This window comes from Monopterus albus, unplaced genomic scaffold (assembly GCF_001952655.1).
Source record: "Monopterus albus unplaced genomic scaffold, M_albus_1.0 scaffold150.1, whole genome shotgun sequence".
NCBI lineage: Eukaryota > Metazoa > Chordata > Actinopteri > Synbranchiformes > Synbranchidae > Monopterus > Monopterus albus.
Window position 1 is genome coordinate 1,392,910 of NW_018128030.1, and position 19,436 is coordinate 1,412,345.

Below are 19,436 nucleotides of genomic sequence, written 5' to 3' on the forward strand. Positions count from 1 at the left end.
TTGAGCTTATTTCTAACTAGAAATAATAAAAGTTTATGGTCTTACCTTTACTTGTACACGAAATCCATTTGTCAGCTGGTATGTATTACAAACCCTTTTACTGTTCGAATCCAATATTAAAACAGATGTTTTCAATAAAGAAGATCCTTCTGGACAAAAATGTCCAGACTGTCAAAAATGTTTTGATTGAAAGTCCAGATTTGCGAATTTTCTCAGCTTGTAAATGTAATTTTTATTCAACACTGAAAAGGTGTTTTGCAGTATATTAAAGATATGCATTTTCAGTTCATTTTACTTGTTCAGTGAGAGAAATCCAGTCTGGCTTGGGCTTGAACAAGTGCATTGAAATCTGGATTTGCTGAGTTTCATCACTGAGAATGTCTGTTCACATATGTAGGTAGATCCAAAGATTTCCTGCGATGTCCTCAACCCTCCTCGTTACAGTGCGTCAGGAGAGGGGACGTTCTCGTATGCGCCCCTTTTTCTCCGGGCATATTAGTACTGCAGAGTCCAACAAACACTCTTTAATAAACTCTCCAATAGAAAACGGCTTATTTTTTCTGGCGATTTTGTGGGATATGGCATAACTTGTCTTGAAAGCTGCATCTCTGGGTGTGGAAAGTTTTGTAAAAAGTCTTTGTTGGTTATGCAGTTTCACTAGCAAAGCATCCGACTCTCTTGCGCGCTCTTCATCCGACAAGTTCTTGTATTTCTCCTCATGTTTGGTCACATAGTGGCGATTCAAATTGTAATCCTTGAACACAGCAACCTGTGTACCACAAACTAAGCGCACAGCTTTACCTTTGACTTCTGTAAACAAATACTTTCCAGTCCATGTCTTGTTGAAAACGCGGTATTCGGCATCAACTTTTCTTTTTCTGGTGTGAGTTGACATTTTGAGGGTTAGCTGGCCAACATCACCTGTCTCTCACCTGGTAGGTCAGGGATCTTAAGTTCACCCGTGAACTTTTTTCATTCATGTTCTGATTTGATGGACCTCACAAGGGCCGGATGTGGCCCGCAGGCCGTAAAATGCCCAGCTCTGCTTTAGAGCATTGCTAACACAATAAAGAATAGGAGCTAACACAATAAATTCAGCAAAACACATCAGGACCGACTTGCTGACAGCTATCACTTCAGCATCAGTGACACATTAAACAAAATGAAGAAAGTCACTTTCGGCTTTTCCCGTTGAGGCGTCGCCAGAGCAAATCGTCACACCGAGGACTCACATGTTGACATTTGGTACGTGTTTTACGCCGGATGCCCTTCTTGACGCAACCCTGACTTGAACCCGGGCCGCAGCGGTAAGAGCGCTGCGCCTTAACCACTAGCCTACCAGGGACGGCTTGACACATTAAACAAAATAATGCAGTATAACGTAAAGTAGGATTCTCAAAACTAAGCTAATCCCCTTCAGAGCCATCAACCCCGAGGAATCTCAGACAGGAGAGATTCAGTTGACAGGAAAATACTTAAATTAATTAGTAAATAAAGTTCTCAATGTGGAACAACAATGACAAAAACCATCAACTGTGCTGTTCTCTGCTACTAGAAGAAGAAAAGTTGTACCTCACTGTCATGTGATAGCTTTGTTATACTTAGCTTTTAAATAAAATGCTCAATTTTACGCCCTCATCCGGTTGTCCGTTTTTCCCTGTGGTATTAAATACAGATATTTTGAGGTATCATATCTAAGTAGTAATTCCACTGTCATGATAACACTACCAGGAAGCAGTGTAGTTTAATAAATGCACCTTTGATTTTGCATTAAATATGTCCAGTTGACTTTAACTGTTCAAACTGTATTATAGCCTTGGTAGTTGACTTCAGTGAACTAATAACTAGAACAAGAGTTTGGTATGCAACCCTGGCCTACATCTTATTATGGTTCAGGCTTAAAATCATTAAACTGAGGTTTGTGTCTTCCACAACACAATATATTTAACTGCACATTTTGTAAATGAGGAGGAAATGGCTGAATTTTTAATGTGGCCTTGATTTGTGAAAATTTACCTTTATCATTTACATGTGATTGTTTGACAAAGTCCATTTTCCCTACTGCACGTGTGCCATGACCAAAACAAAAAGCCTACATTTGATCTATCATAGCAAAACAAATACATTTCATAAAAAACAAAAAGGCACCATGTCTAAAAATACAACATTTCAAATTAAAATTCATCAAATGATTTGTAACTGAACCCTTTCCCTCATCACTTGGATTAATGTGCAGAAAACAAGTATTCCTCTTAGCAGGCTTTATGTGCATTTTTAAGCTTTAGCCATAAACCTAACAATTCTAAACTATCATTACCTCCACCTTGTACCTTTGAGTTTATCATTACTGTTGGAAATATCACATACACACTGCTCTTCTATCCTGAGTCATGCTGCTTCTGTCATTACAAAGCACTTGATCAAATGAAAAAGACTCATGAAAAATGCATTTATGTTGCACAAACTTTTCAAGCCATTTCAACAATTCTGACATTAACAGAACCCATGACAAGTAGTTTTCTCCCTATTCACTTAATCAACAGGTGAAACTGAAACTTCATCCTCCGAATCTTCTCCAATTCATCATTCTCTTATCTTATTGTTGTAAACTCCCAAAGAATACACGCAATTAGGTTTTTGTTGCCCGGAACTGCATGTGGGCGCTAGTTACCTCACTCTTGTGGAAGTTGTCACAGAATCTATACTCCCCTGGCAAAAGACTTTGGCTACAGTTCTCTTCAAGCACAGAAATCATGAGCACCTCCATCTCTGACACTGCTCCCATTCATGTGCTCAGCAGGGAGAGGAACGAGCCCTTTGACTGCCACACACAGAACCTCATATGTTCATGCACACCCACACAAGCAGCGTCAGCAGCAAGTGTAAATGGTGAAGGGGAGGGGTGAGGGTGGGGGAAGGATGGTCTAATTGAATCAAAGTCTAGGCACTGCACAGTCTGGTGCATGTGCATGGATGTGGTTGGCCCCCTTTTGTGTGAGGCAAACACGCCTCCCAAGGTGATTTCTCTCTTTTCATGTTTAATTTTTGACGTTACATTTGAAATCTGTACTGTGACATTCACTGCACGTTAATTAAATCATAACGAAGAACATTTTGCTTACAAAAGATCTGACTGCTACTTACTGTTGCCCGCATTGCTTTTTCTCATTCAGGCGTCGCTATTCACGCAGTCACAGAGAGAAGATGCTCCAGGGTCTACCAGACCCTCCACCACTTCACCCTACCCTCATGAGAAATCACATGACCTATGATGATAACACATCTGGCTGGGCTGATCGTTTAGACACTCCACTTCCATCAACTCCTGCACAAATTCCAGGAAGAAACTGGCGAGAGTCGCGGAGTGCAGCGCGAGCTATGTAGGCAGATGGGGCTGAGTCTCTAGAGCTGGATGTAGCCTTCACACAAAGTGGGCCATGAATCTTATGTCTGCTTAGCCTGGTTCAGTCTCATCTGCTCCATAGCAGCATTATCTGCAGCAGGCGGACTGTTCACTCTTGCCTCTGGTTCCAGTGCAGCCTCCCTACCGTCAGTATCCACAGCAACCCCTTCAACAAATAAGTCACAGCGATGTCCGTGCCACACCGAGAGAGGACTGAAACCTTATCAGCTGTGGCCACTCTCTGGAAAACGAGGCGGATGAACCTAAGAAAACAGGATCCAAAATGAGAAGGATTTCCTTCTTGCCTCTGTTACTGACTGTATGCCAGCTGAGTTAACGCCTTCTGTGCTTCTTAATATGATTCATATCAAGAGTATTCCTTCAGGGTGTGATCATAGCACAGTTGAGCCAGCAAAGGTATAAGGGTTCCAAAGCGTGGGGAGTCCTTTGTTCTGCCTTTTTTATAACAACAACAATGGCGTGAGGAGCTGAGCGACCCACGCAGCTTCTGAGGCTGACATATATGACTACGCTACAGTCCCTCTCCCTCCCTCCCTACCCCTTATACTCTCTGGCTCTGTCTGCCATTCACAGAGCAACATGCCATACACCCTCTCTTAATGCTCCAATCGATGTGAAAGGCGGTGGGAGTGCAGAGTCCCAGGGCTGGTGACAATCGCAGCCTCGAGTTCTCTACTGTCTTTTTAAGATCTCAAAGCAGCACAATGGCAGTTAAAACAGAGACACTTTTTGTATAGCGACACAATAAACAGAGCTTGCAAGTATTCACTGCTTCTGTAACATCTGTCCTCATTCATTTTAAACGGATCATTCCTTAAAGCGACAGCGCCAATCACTTGATCAACATGTGGCGAGATAATAGACACGCATAATGCTGCACAACAGGGGGGGACGCTTTTTATATGTTATTTTCAGAATTATTGAATTATGGATTTTGTTTTGACAACAAGGCGTTTTGGAATAAAAAAAAATCTGGATAGTGCCCCCTTCAGGTTAATTAAACATCCAAAAATACATGTTGAAATAATCAACCTAACCTGCAGTTTTTAGATGGGCTATTTTGGTATTTAGACGAAACCTAAATGTGTCTATAATACAATTATGGACAAATGCTAACAAAGTTTGTAGTGGCTATAAACCACAATCAACTCCTGAGATTCAGTTTATCGAACTAAGCCATCTTTCAGCAGCCTCTGACTAAATAGTGACCAATAAAATGAGACCAAAATATGTTACTTTACAGAACCAAAACAAGCAAAGCACTGCAAGTGCCGTTTTTCCTTACTGCGATTTCCCCACATGTATAACTGCAACAGAGGCTGATGTCATTCATTTTGTATAAGCCCAGAATTAGAAGGTACAACTACATAATATAGTGCTGAACAGAACAAAAGAATTGTGGCATTTTCATTAATGCATGTTTAGACTGATAATATTCATAATAACGTTCTAACTAGAAATGCAGCGATCCATTGGTGGAGATTTTCAGGCCAATCGCTGAGATATCCGTTTCTGTGCTGGTCAGATTTAGAGGCATGAAAGTCCACATCACACATGCAGTGGCACAGACTAAAAACATAACGTGTACAGAAAGTAGCATCTCGTGTGCACCTCGACCAAGGCTCACACTCATGTCACTACCAGGCGCGTGTTCATTTGCGCCCTGAAAACGCTTGGTATACAAAAAGTGCACAGAGGAACCTAAAGAAGCACTTTGAAGCACTACTTCCAAATCGCCAATAAATAGCGCACAATGAAGGAATTACTGGCTACACATGAAATGCATGTATATGTACAGTCTATCCAACCCATGGTAAAACACAAATACAAACTACACACACTTCAAAAATAACTATGTGCTCAGTAGGACTGATGTAACAGATGTTCTTCTGTTTTTATTACCTGTTGCACCTATTTATATTTGCAGAAGTACAAATATTGCACTTCAATACAATTTTTATTGCAATTAAAATTTTCATTAAAGAAAAGTTACAAACATGTCTGTGTATGCTGTCAACTAATTTGTTGGATATGTGTAAAATTATGTGCGTTGACATATCAACTGTCTTTACATGCTTGAAAGAATAAATCAAATCAAATCAAAACTATAGTTTTTAGAACGAAGAAAATCAGAATCAGCAGGTCAGACTCAAAAGAAAATCAGAATTGGCCGAGAAAACTGCAATGGTGCATTTCTAATCCTAACTATTTTTGCTTGAGGCAACTGTCAGTGATAGTTACCCTTATCCATACACAAAACAAGCCCTTACTTCGCACTGAAACTCATCTGTAATGAGAAATGTTGAATGTACAATGCTACTACAAAATACATTGAAGCTCTGCCGAAACTGAGCGCTTTTGTTGACAGGCTGTATCACGAATGTGACGACTGCATCAACTGTATGATGACTTCATCTGGAAGTGGATGCTGGAACAGTGCTAGGATACTGCAAAGGTTACTTTTCACACAGATGACTAAGCACTGTGCAATGGTTTCCTGTCACATTCACAACAGTGATGAGCTTATAAAACCATAAAGGAACCACGAAAATCACATATCATAAATTTATAGAGCAGTAATTTTGAAAGCTAAACAGTACATCTTGCTTCTACCACTGCGCCCATGCATGAGCCCTATGCAAAGAAAGCTGGGATCAATTAGCACACACTGTCACACAGGTGGTAACTGCTATGTTTTATTACCCAGGAGAATGAGCCTGCTCTGTGCGTTCATAGATGTGCTCTGACGTTTTTCAGTCGGCGGTGACTCAGAGTTCAGGTTTCTCACTATTTGTTCCGTTTACTGTGATTTGATGTGACAAAGCAGTTGGGGGAATCAGGAAACACGAGCCAAATGACACAAGGAAAATCCTGCCCATGTCAAAACTGGCCAGGAACTAACGCAGTCTCCCTGCAGCTGATGGCACATGCTTAAGTGTGCAGTGATAATTCAAGGCAATCTGATGATCCTCCATCCTCCAGAATCCTCTGGAAACATTGCCTGATGGGATGGTAGTATAGAAATAGGCAGGAAAAAAAAAAATCTAAGAGTTGTTGTGTAGCATGTCCATCTCATTAGCAAATAGATCATGTGTTGTACTATACAATTATCAGGGTAAGCACAAAATGTTATCAAAACACACAATTAGCCATATATGAAAGTCATGTAATACCTGGAACCTGAGACAACATATTTTTCAACAGTTTACGGTTAATTAGCTTTTGTGTTTACACTCAATCTCTTTTTTTCTACAAACTTATGAATAATCACCAAAAATTACTAATTCCTGATGACTCTGTGTTTTGCATTAAGTCATTATTAGTGGCAACATTATATGTTGTTACCATTTCAGGAATATATATTAATTATTCTAAGAACAAAAGAAGTGATAGAATGCCATCTGCCAGTTTCACTTTTTCAACCACTGACATGAATGTCTATGTAACAGTTGATAATGCACAATTAAATGTGGGAAAAGAATGGATGAGCATTGCTATGGAAACTTATTATTCACATTAAACAATGTGTAAAGTCGGGGTTAACAGTTATTCATCGATTTTGAGTTCAGGATGGGTGGCGAAGAAAGCATTGCTCGATGACGTACTGGAGCCATCCTTAACATAACGCCTCCCCCAACACTGTAAGGTTATAAAAGCTAAAGTGCACAAAGCTCTATGCTTACATTTGTTTTTTTTGTAGCACTCGATACGAGTACAGAGTACATTTAAGGCTGCATTTATGTTTTTGAATAGAAACCACACAACAGACTGTGCAGCTGCTGCACTGGACAAATCACCAGAGTTAAGTAAGCTGTTAGCCTAGCAAGCTCGCAGATTGTGAGCAAAGCTTAAATGTTCACGTCTCTGCAAATCTATGCTTGTTTAGCAGGTATTTCATCAAATTTCTCCTACTGGCCTTTTACTTGAAGGTTTTATTGCATGTACAGTAACGAGCATTAACAAAACTTAGGCTGCCAGTTTCACTTTCACTTCTCCTGGGCTCCTTGTCTCCACTGCGATGACAGTAGGCTGTCTGCTCCGTATGTGTGTGTGTGTGTGTGAGAGAGTGAGTGAGTGAAGGAGCTGAGCACCGCCCACTCTCATTCAAACACCAATACAAAGGAGAAGCAGCTCCATAAATACTAGCCCTAGCGCATTAGCACCAGTTCTCCTGTTTGCTCATGAGTTACTATACCTAGTATAGCCTACAGTTTGCTAGCTAGCTAGCTAGCTAGCTACAGTATGTCTTCACCCCGCTAATGCATCTTTCACAGATGTTCTACCTTAATATTTCCATGATGAAAACTTTAATCAGCTTTATTGGCCAGGTGTGTTGGACACACGAGGAATTTGACTCTGGTACAGCGGCTCTCAATGTGTATGTACATATCCTTATGTAAGGCAACAGCAAAGGGCAAGTAAACAATATAAGGCTGAGAGAACAGAAGTAACAAAGTAATGTGCAAACAAACAAAGGAATGTGCATTAGGAAACAAGATAAAAATAAAAACACACTATTCTCTAGCCTTAAGCTATCATACCATGCACATATGAAAAAGGCCCTCCAGTCTGACCTTAATACAAAGAATCCCTCTCAATTCAATTCTCAATTTTATTAGTATAGTGCCAAGTCATAGCACAAATTATCTCAAGGCACTTTACATTTTAAGGTCAAGACCTTACAGTATTACATATAGAAAAACCCAACAAATCCCCCATGAGCAGGCACTTGGCGACAGTGGGGAGGAAAAACTCCACCCAACGGAAGAAACCAGGCTCTTGGCGAATCCCAGAATCCTATCAACCCCCAAGCAAAGAGCAGATATTTGCTCAGGTTACCTACTGTATCCAAGCACTTACATCTCCATTACCTCTGCAAACCTGGACTTTTCCCACTTCTTCTTAATTTGGTCAGACTTCATCTAAATAACTTTAAATTATTTTAAGATTTAGTGCAGAGTCAGTTAAGAACTGAAGCCATTCCAGTATTGATCTTGGTGCATGGCTAGAATCATTCTCCTGCTAAATGTCAAATCAGCACCCAAACGAAGGGCGTCACTTGAAATAGGATTTTACTGAAGACTTTGCCTGCATTTGGCTCTGGTCTTTGCTCTCTTTAACATCTCCTACAGAAATGCCCCTCAGTCTGCTACTGCTACCACAGCACTTCTCAGTGGAGCTGGTATAAGATACTGTATTTGACAGGCTCTGGTAGTCCTGATACAGAGATCTCCACTACAGCTGAACTATTCATTATTTGTTAAAACTGAACAATATCTTTTGACTCATGCCCTCTGAAAATTTCACATGAATTTCTGCAAACTCCAGGCAAGCTGTCGTGTGGTTTTTTTCCTCCTCAGGAGCACCTTCCATCTGGCTCCCCTAGCACATAGCCCAGACTATCTTTCATCAATCTTTCATCATAGCAAAAGCACTTTGTACTTGGGTTCCAGGTCAGCTTCTTTGCCTCCGTCCTTTTAACTCGGTCACACTTTTTGGACAGGAAAAGTGGTCAGGAAAGGTCCAGGCAGTTTCACATTTTGGCTCTTTTTAATGATGAAGCCTTATGTTCTCTGCCTGAATTAAAATGCATCACAGATCAATGTTTTCTCCCAGGTTTGTCTCCCTCCATCCAGCCAGAATAGGGATACACCGATATTAGAGCAAGTACGAGTACAAGTGCTTACATTTGAGTATTCATCGATACTGAGTACTTAATGATGCCATGTTTCTACTACAAAAATTACAGTTACCATAAAAGTGCAATGACCTTAGAGACAGTTTTTAATTTCTGTCAGTGATTAAATAGAATATCCTATGTAACAGGAGGCCATGCAAATTACTTGAAAACTTTACCGTTCCTACTCAATAACATGTAAGTGACTGAACTTCTGTAGGCGGCAACACAGCATACTGAAATACAGTGGGTTTTAACCTTTTTAGGAGTAAGCTCCTGTGTTAGGATGTAAAAAGTTCATAACCCCCTGACCAAAATGTCTCAGTTTAGGAAGGCATATTATCACATAAAATTAAATGTTTAATTTAAAGCTGCATGCCTGTGTTAAACTAGCTACACCTGTCCTCTCTGCTGGACACACCTGCTCTGCTGCCGTCAGCCTCCAAATCTGAAGAAAGAGTGAAAATGTCACGTTTCTGCACATTTGTTGTTGTGTCCTGTTTTTTCAGCAGGTGTCTCAGTTAATTACCCTCTCCATTACTGTTGCTTTTGTTGTACATAGAGTGTTGATGTCTGTGTAAAATGTGACCTTGTGCCTGCGTGTCTGTGTGAGATGGGGAGGGAGGGGCGCTCACACACACACACACACACAGGGAAGCTGAGCTTGCAGCTGCTTTACTTTTGTTGTCATGACTTATCTTAAAATATTTCCAAACCGCTGAACTTATTTCTCTGCCGCTTAACGACCGGTTCAGCCAGCGCGAGGTTAATGTAATGCTGCCGTTAAGTGGTATCAGTGGGACAACTTTTACAAGTAGAGTACTAGAGGGTGGTATGGGACCCGATACTAGTATCGACATCGGTGCATCCCTAAGCAGAGTCTTAGCCGTATAATACTGATGAGGAAAGTTTCATTTCAAATTATTGAAATGAAGAACACAACTTAATCATTTTAGTGCCAAAAGCAATTAAAGGTATCAAGTTACAAAGATAATGTGAACACAATCTTAATGAAATTTTATAACATAATACAATAATCCAGTATTATTTAAAAACTCAATTTTTTCTACTATTACACAAAACGCGATTTTAAGCTAAAAAAAAAACATGACTACTTTTGTGTTTAATGTTGAGGCCATTTTATTTATTTTACTTCATGTGTAAAGGGCCATGACCAACAATACTGAACATAAACCTGATATGTTGTAAAAGAGCTTTTAGTACCCAAGTTGATTAACTGCAGGACTCGTTTTTTTTAGCTTCAAAAAGCCAAATGAATGGTTACTCAGTGCCGTTCGGATTGATCGACTGATTTATATGATAAAACATTCTGTACTTGTATCCCTATAAATGGGTGCAGTAATAACGGCAAGTTTTTCTGCCTGGTGTAAAACAAAGTCTCCTAAACATTGCTGAGTCACGCACTGTCCACCTCCTCACAACAGTTGACAAATAGTGGGATCACCCCCGTCTTCAGCGATGATTCACAGGCTGACCGGGAGACAAGAAGAGTGGGCTGCATGTTTGTCACAACATCTCAGGACCTCAGGCAACTTGTGAGGGGCACATGTCCAAGACCCTGTCTCCTGTGTCTCGCTGCAGCGTACAAGGGCAGCACCAACGTCGGCTGAGTCAGTTGTGAGGTCTCACTATCCCACAGTAACATTAGCATACTTGTGGCACAAAGCCATCAGCAGACCCACATGCTCACGGCTGTGTGCTCCCTGTTCAATTTGTGTAGTTACTATTTAATGCACAGCATTATCCCACACGACCAGAGCAAGTAATAGGTTTTTGATTTTAGCTCGTCATTGAAGATTTAAAAAACACACAATATTTTAATAACATGTTAGAACAGAAATGCATTTTAAAGCTATTGAAAAAAAATACTAACTCCTCCATTCACTACTTTTTCTAAGCTATCCCCCAAACATGCTACAAAGTCTTCAAAGATCTTGTAATTATATATTTCCCAAAAGCACGGATGTTCTTGAGGAAGGGTTTCTAAGAGAAAGGGCAAAGCAAGGACTGATACTCTGGGAGTATTTAGGAAAATAACTGCCAGTGGATTATTTCTATTAATGGCTTATCAGAATTTTCTCAAAGGTGTTTTTATTAACTTACAGTCGGACCTAAAAACATCTCAACAGAGCAGCATAAAAACACAAGCACAAAGCACATGAAAACATTAAATGACAGGTCTAATGAAAAAGAGCAATGAACCAAATGGGAAAACTATACATAGCCATCAGCACAGACAATGGCTAAGTATATAAACCATTAGTGAGGCTTAAACATTGACAGAAACAGACTGATTCATCTGTTACCAATTTAGCTACAATCTAAACAGCAAGAGCAGGAAAAACCTGGTGGGAGGGGGGCTTAAATGGATGGAAGCAGTGAAACGTACTGTAGCCACAGTCATCTCTAAAAAGGAATCATCTCAGGTAATGACCCCCAGACAACAGCTTCCTCTCTGACTGAGAATAATTGGCCCAACCAAGCGTTAATACCAAGCTATGACTGGGATGAAGAAACCAAGTACAAAGAATGAGGTGTTCTTGCAGCTTCTCCAACTAAAGGTCAGAAACAGAGGGGGTCAGCCATCGCTCTGAAGGAGTTGGAGACTGACACCATTAAATAAGTCACACTGAATCAATTAAGAACCAAAGATCAATCGATACAGACAGCAAAAATCCATACAATACAACGTCTGTGTTCCCAAGCCTCTACTATGCGTGGCTGTGTGTGAACCACCTCTCTTCGTCCGGCAAGCTAAACATGCAACTGCACACTCACTCTCAACTAGGGTTGCAATAGTAGGATTTTTTTCACAGTATGATAACGCCATCCATCCATCCATCCATCTGCTTATCCGGAACCGGGTCGCGGGGGCAGCAGTCTAAGCAAAGTATGATAACTGTCTCAGAAAATATCACATCTTCATGGTATTACACAGTTATTATTATCAGCTACAATTACCCTCAAAGGAATGAAAACAAAATGGCCCTTTGTTAATTGCAGGTGACTGTGCTAGTTGACTGACTTACCCTAGAGAATAATCAGAATTATCCGTCCATCTAAATCTAAATAGGGTCACAAGGGGCTGGAGCCAATCACAGCTGACACTGGGCAAGAGGCAGGGTCCACCCTGATCAGGTGACCAGTCTATTACAGGGCTGACACGTAAACAAACAACCACACTCTCACTCCGTCCTACGGGCAATTTAGAGTCGCCAACAAACCTAAGCTGCATGTCTTTGGACTGTGGGAGGAAGCCGGAGTAACCGGAGAGAACCCACACAGGCACAGGGAGAACATGCAGACTCTGCACAAAGAGGCCCCAGGTCGGACCGGGGTCCAACCCGGAGCCTCCTTGATGTGACGTGACAGCACTAACCAGCGCGCTGCTGTGCCAATATAATCAGAATTAAAAAAAAAAAAAAAAAAAAAAAGGTATACACCTATAACATGCTATATTATAAAAGCATGTTACTTTGCATGTTAGCACAAGTTGTGACATATGCCATCACAGTGCTCTAAAGGAGTGTCAAAATAGTTGCAAATTTGCTGTAGGTGCGCGACAGCACGGCCAAACTTATCCTGTCTGTACCTTCACTTGCACAGACACACACACTCACTTTTGTGAACCAGGAAAGTTTGTGCGTGTGTTTCTGGAGTCAGATCAGGATCAGTGAGCTCTGTTGCAAGTCAGAGATTAGTGAACAAACAGACAATGTGGAAAATTATTTAGCACGTTTTATGATCGATATCTGCACAGAGGGATGGTGTTCTTGACGGTGCTCATTTTTGAGATATCCAAATTAATCCAACACTGATTTTAATTTCTTTTTAGTGGATTGAGGTTGGTGTTATCAGCCTCGCTTCTCTCTGCCATCTGCTGCATGTGGCTCCCATTGCAGAGCTGACAGGCAGTTGGGGAAGAAAGGTGCACACGTGTTGGTTTTTTCCCCATACTGGTAATAAGTAAATGTGCATGAATAACCGTCAAGTTTCATACCATGCTATACTGTGAAACCAGTATACCACTACAACCCTAATCTCAACTCTTCACGGTCAAAGGTAATAACAGAAGTAATAAGCCATTTTATTTGCAAGGACATGCACTCATTAGCAGGCTGTTGAAAATTATGACTACAGATGGATGATACTGACCCTGAAACTACAAACTTCAGCAATGAAAAGCATCTAGTTCTAGCAGCATTAACTGTTCACTACTGCTGGTGTGGCGGTGGCCATAAGGTCTTTTTTAAAAACTTGATAACTGAAAACAAATATTCTTCACAATTTTTTGTTGCTATTTTGCCATTAATATGTTTTTAGCGACTGTCATTTAGACTGCATTAATTTGTAATATAAAGTTAAAACATTATATAAAAACCAAGTCTAACAGAAGCGAGCTGTTTTTGTATCCAGTACCGATACATCTGAATATACAAACACCCCAAGTGCAAAAACAAACATCAAGCTGTGGTTTGAAAAACACAGTAACTGCTCTGTGTTATCTGACACTTGTTATTCCTCCTCATAGGAACACATTTCAGTGCTCATCAACATGCAGTGCCTCAAATTGGTCTGAGCAGCAGGGAGGTAACGATGTAAGCCAGGAAGGAACAGTCACATTTTATTCCTCTAGCTCTCACAGAAAACTGTAAACATAGGACCTGTTCAGATAATCAGGTAACCTTTATGGGAGGTGGTGAGGTAACTGAATGAGAACAAAAGCCCCAAAGCCTAACACAACCAGCTAAAGCTGATCTCTCCATGAACAAAGCCCAATTCAGGTAAGGGTTTTTCCCACTGTGGAAAATGATAGGATGGGAGGAAAGGCGTGTTTAAAGGGCAGCAGCTAATATTAGCAAGTCTTATCTGGACAAAGTGCATGTTGACTAAGGAAGTGACGGAAGATATCACTTTGGGTTCCATGCTATTCCCCAAGGAAGTCACGGAAGCTTAGGCAAATTGAACTGATGACCATCAAAATGACTGGGAAATCACCCAGGCTCATCAAGACCACTCAGTCTCACTCTGATTCTGGCAAGAGATGATGGGGCTATCACGCAATATCCTGTACCCATACAAAAAAATGGAGGGAGATGTGGTTCACAAATAGCAAGCACCTGTTGTCTTTTCAATATGATCCATGAGATGTTGCAGCATCTGTTTGGACTGTTTCAGTACATATCTGAGTAAAAGCCGTATCTGCATGAAATAAGATGGCTGTGTAAATGTACCAAAAAAAACAGTTCACCAATTATGCCCCTAAATAAGATTGGGGGTAGGGGTGTTGTGGCTATCTTCTAGAATCGTAACATGAAACAGCGGATGTCGGTTTCATGGTTTCCATCTCGGTTTCAGAATGGTTACAATCTGAAACACAACTCAAGATGCAGGGCTTCAGACACAATTTCACACACAACCCTGGCCTCAGGCTCTGCAAACTACCTGCAGTGCTTCCCATAAATTGACTTGTTTGTGGCGAGCCACCACAATATCAACACTGATCACCACAAATTGATTTAAAATTAAATTAAATTAAAATTATTTCAGTGTAGTGCTGTGTGTAGCGCATGTATTCGTTCAGTCCCTCTTGTGCCCCACAGTGTTTCTCTCACACACACAGAAAGACATGATAACCAAGACAACAGACCGTCTGTGAACAGCTCCTTCTCTCTGTTTTAAATACAGAGATCCAACTCTTTTAATGTTATTAGCAAGCTAGTAAGGCTAGCTAAGTTAACGTCAGAAAACAGCTGTTGCTGAGATCAGCATGTTGTATATAGCATGGATGTATAGGAACTGCTCTGGATACAGTTAATGCTAGTTCAAAAACTGATGCTGAATGCCTGCCTCGTCCAGAGACTTATTGAAAAACACACGTGGAAAAGCTGACGAGTCTGATCAATATGATTAGTGGTCCAATATTGTTCTGAATATTTCTTGGTTTCAACCAGTGTTGCTGAAGCAGCAAAAGAGGATCAGGAAGAGAGAGCTGAAGAGAGAGATGTAGGAGGAGGGCAGCAGCTGACATGCTCCTGCTGTGCAAGAGCCGGTGCAAAAGGGACAGGTCAAATGAACAGCACCGTATCAGGGTTTCCACCCAGCTGTTCTTAAGAGTGGAAACAATGCAAATTTTAAAAAATATATAGTATTACCATGTCACAGTTGTATGCCTCCGCCCTCCAGTCAGGCTGCAGTGTGCATGCATGTCTGTCTAGACTCATATAATATATGAAGTGAAGATTTTGATGGAATACAACAGGGTAAATATTTCATACAATTTTTGCACAAAAAGCCAACACATGGTAATATGCCTTACTTTTCCACATTGTAGGTTTAGCTACATGGAGTTACACCCATAACAACTTGAGAACTACACCCTGAAGGCCAACAGCAGCCAAAATAAACCAGAGGCATCACTTCCAACGAATCCCCTGAACTGTTATTACTGGACAGATTACCAAAAGTCCATTTGGGCATAACAGCCTTGTTGCAGCAAGTGTGACTAACAGCAGAGAAACATGAGGGTGTAGGGGTGTGAGTGTACCTGCTGGGGTCCATCCCCGTTAACCATGGCTGGGGGAGGTGGTGAGGCTAGGATTGGGAGTTCAGGATTGAGAAGCTGGCCAGACTCCAGGGGTGGGGTGTGGTCTGCCATGTCTCCCTCATTCACACCACTGAAGAGGTACTCCTGCAGCAAAGACAGAGTGTTCAATGGCAATGTTCAAGGACCTCAAAGGTTTTGTCATCATTATCTTGATTCTCCCAGCCAGTCAGCAGACCTGTGCTGAGGAGTACAGTGACCCACAATGTCCACAGGATGCAGCTTCTCTCCTCCATTACTTGCTTTATGAGCAAAATGATCACATGCATTTGTATAATGTTGGGATGTGAAAAAACACTGCACCCAATTATCCTATCAACCGATTTAAAAAGTAACTTCCTTCAAGTCACAAAGTAAGAGTAAAATACACACTAGGCATCAGGTGGCAAATTGTACTGTGCATGAGGTCTGTCAGCTAATGGCAAATTAGTGAGCATAACAGTAGGTCTGTCTAGTATTAATACAATGAATTTTAGGGAGAGGGCACATGACAAGAGAGAAGGAAATTAGCAACTCTATATGGAAAATGTCAACTCCTGCAATAAAAAAAAAAAGACAGGCAGCATAACAACCTCTCTGAAGAACATATACTTTGCTGTTTGATGTGCTCTCACATCCCTCGCATAACAAACACAAATATACAGGAGCCTACCATCAACAAACACAAATCAAACTAAAAGGGATTATAGATAAGCTCATGTTGAGTCAACCCCTATAAGAGTATCCACAGAAGATACAGGTGCTTTTAAGATGCTGCCATGAAAGGACTAAAAAGGCAAAGAGCCATAAAGAGAACTAATAACTTATAGGGAAATAATGAAAAAATATTACATGGCTAATAAAAATCTGTCAAAAAAAAAAAAAAACCATGAGAAAAATGAAACATGTCTCCTTGAACCCAATTACAATCTAGCGCATGCGTTCCTAAACTTCACAGTGATCGGGCTTATCTGAGCTTTAGCCCCTCCTCTCCTTAAGCTTCAACAAAGTCAGTGTACAGTGGGCTGGTCAATGAACCGGATTTGAAAAAAGTACTGCTACAGTAAAGGACTGACATGAGATGAGCCTAGTATTACTAGAGTCGAATTCTTTAGATAATAGCAGGCTCCTGCAATGGTCATTAGGTGTCCAAATCACATACCTGGCAGCTGCCTAGGTGTCAGCGAAAGGAGAATTAACAAAGGAGAGATATCTGATCAAAGGCAATTTTCTTTGTTATATTTGGGACTAACTAACCACCTTTCATATACTAAAATGAAATTGTTCTCACACATGAGAAAGATTTGAGTTCATTATTCATTTTTCAAAACACAATGCATCATGATTAGGGCAAATTCGCACTTTTTGTATACTTCAGTTATTCAAGGGTCAGAGGGTGTCATATGCTGTACATATTATATAAAATATGAGCACTTTGTGCAGTTTCAATCTACTCCTCATTACTCTTATGCCTTGTCCAGAAAAAGATGTGGCAATAAATAAATACCCATTAATAAATAATCACCACAGCTTCCTATTAAAAATAGTGAAAAACACCTGGCTCTGTTGTTAAAACTCCCATTGGGGTATCATTACAGCACAGCCTTTCCTGTTGCAGTGCAATAAACATGACTATTTTGAAATTAGGGTAACAGCTGTTGTTTCCCTGATTGTACATCATATTTGACTGTGGCTAAAAGAGCAGTCCATAAGAGCATAACAGCTGTTTTTCAGTTGCGGTTTTGGTGAAGGGGAAAACACCTTGAATAGGTGGAATAACAGGCTGTTCTGTGTGCCCAGTACTTCAGCTTATTCTTCATTGTAAAGAGGTGGACAAAGCCAGAGACAAAGTCTTAACAATAATAAGTAAAAAATAAGATTTCCTGTGTATAACAAATTGGAAATTTTATAATTACAACAACTCACATGTTTAAGCAATACGTTTTTTTGCTGGGACATCTGGAAAAAATGTTTTCCCCATGTCAGCCAGCAATACGTGATGTAACAGCTGACTAGCCATTTACTGTACTGCGTGTATCTGCATAGCCCTACCGTTGTCCACTTAGCTAACCCTATCGCTGCCGTACACATTAATGTTACAAAGTCCGTTAGCTATAAACATGAACTCAGTTATAGTAACAAGTAACACTGTTAACATTAAAGTCAATTTTCATGGTTAATGTTAACTTAGCTAATGTTCTGTATTTACCACAGCTACGTTAAGTAGCTAGGTAGTAGTAAAGTTAAGTTAGCTTCCTTGCAGCCAAGACTATTGTTTACTCTGGCTACAGGTGCGTATTAGCGTTGACATAGCTGTTCGTTGTCTGACTGCAATACACCATTACACTCATCGGATTAACAAACGATAATCTTAAGTTTGTTTCGGGTTCCTTTAACATAACCACATTTAAGATAATACACTCGGAGACTGTGCTAGTAATTAAGTTACCAAAAGCGCAGCTACCATTACTCACTCAGTCGGTTGCCACAGCAGCAGCAGTCTTGACTGACACGATGCACAGAGATTATTCCTCTGAAACTCTTCCTGAAATGTTCAACGTCAGCAAGCTCCGATGAGCAGGTACTTTCTGCAACACCTGAGACGGATAACCTGCTAGCTACCTAGATAAACACAAGACAAGGCAAAATGTGGCATGCTAGCGTTAGCTACCTAATGCTACCTAGCTAGTAGTTAGCAAGATGAAGATGTGCTTTTCTCGTAATATGAACGGCGATCGCTGATATTAACTACACCCAAAACCGATCGAAGTAACTAGCAAGTTACAGCGACGATGCTAAGTATCAATGACGTTACCCTAAATGGCAGTTTTTATCGAGATAACTTTTCATCCAACCCTGTTCCTCGCATAAAAGGTAGGAATTTCGCCATCGCTTACAGGGCTCTGTGCGCATGCGTATTGCAGTAAATGATGAGTCCCAAATTACAAGTTTGCTGCGAAAAAAAAACTCTTTAGTGCTGTTATGGTTAGTATCGTTGACGTGATCAGTACCCGGTACATTTATAGTGAACTTCATATGCCCTCCTACATTTACACGATTTACGGAAGGCCTTAGGGTTGACGTGTCTGTGATCGGTTCGTCAACCAAATCAGTCAGAGAATTATATGTACTTATTTGGGGCGGCCAAGAAAAACCGCTTTGATTCACGTAGCTATTTAAGACTGTTGGGTATTTTTAGTCAGATAGATATTGGTTAGATACTTGATGTATTGGAAATGTTTAGTGTAGACAGGATGTCTAGCTCAGGCTGTTAAATGTTTAGTCATTCTCATGAGTTGCTGCAGGTTGCTTATGGTCAAAGATAAATAGATAGAAAGTTGATGACTGTTAGAAGACAGGATGTTTAATATTATTATTATGACGTGTATAACTGTAGCCATAGCCATAATATTTTCTTATGTTTAATGTCATGACATGTCACTAGAGGTCGTGTTAGAAGGTTTTAGCTACACACCACATAATCAACAGACAATCACACATTGATTTTTCTTCATGCTTTGACTACTGCTCTGGCCAGCTGCAAAGCTGGCAGTGTTCCACGGCCAGGACGAAAACCGCATTGTTCCTCCTGAATCCGAGGTTCGACTATCGGTCGAATTCTCCTCTCCAGTACCCTGGCATAGACTTTCCCGGGGAGGCTGAGGAGTGTGATCCCCCTATAGTTGGAACACACCCTCCGGTCCCCCTTCTTAAAAAGAGGGACCACCACC

General features: G+C 40.7%; 2 protein-coding genes across 4 annotated transcripts in view; one reads left to right on the forward strand and one right to left on the reverse strand.

Moving 5' to 3' along the window:
* The window catches only part of fndc3a (fibronectin type III domain containing 3A), a 49,488-nt gene extending 31,252 nt beyond the window's left edge, over window positions 1–18,236 (reverse strand). Inside the window, 2 exon segments of the mRNA XM_020614732.1 lie at window positions 15,670–15,813; window positions 18,170–18,236. Coding sequence (XP_020470388.1) covers window positions 15,670–15,813; window positions 18,170–18,172 — 147 coding nt within the window. The 5' untranslated portion in view covers window positions 18,173–18,236.
* Window positions 17,811–19,436, forward strand: part of rcbtb2 (regulator of chromosome condensation (RCC1) and BTB (POZ) domain containing protein 2) — a 12,380-nt gene continuing 10,754 nt past the window's right edge. The window contains exon 1 of one of the 3 annotated variants that reach the window (XM_020614729.1): window positions 17,811–17,996. The gene's annotated coding sequence lies outside the window, so the exon portion shown is untranslated. Of the gene's footprint in view, window positions 17,997–18,197; window positions 18,287–18,521; window positions 18,580–19,436 lie in introns of those variants that run through there. The other 2 variants (XM_020614725.1, XM_020614724.1) reach the window with 2 other exon arrangements.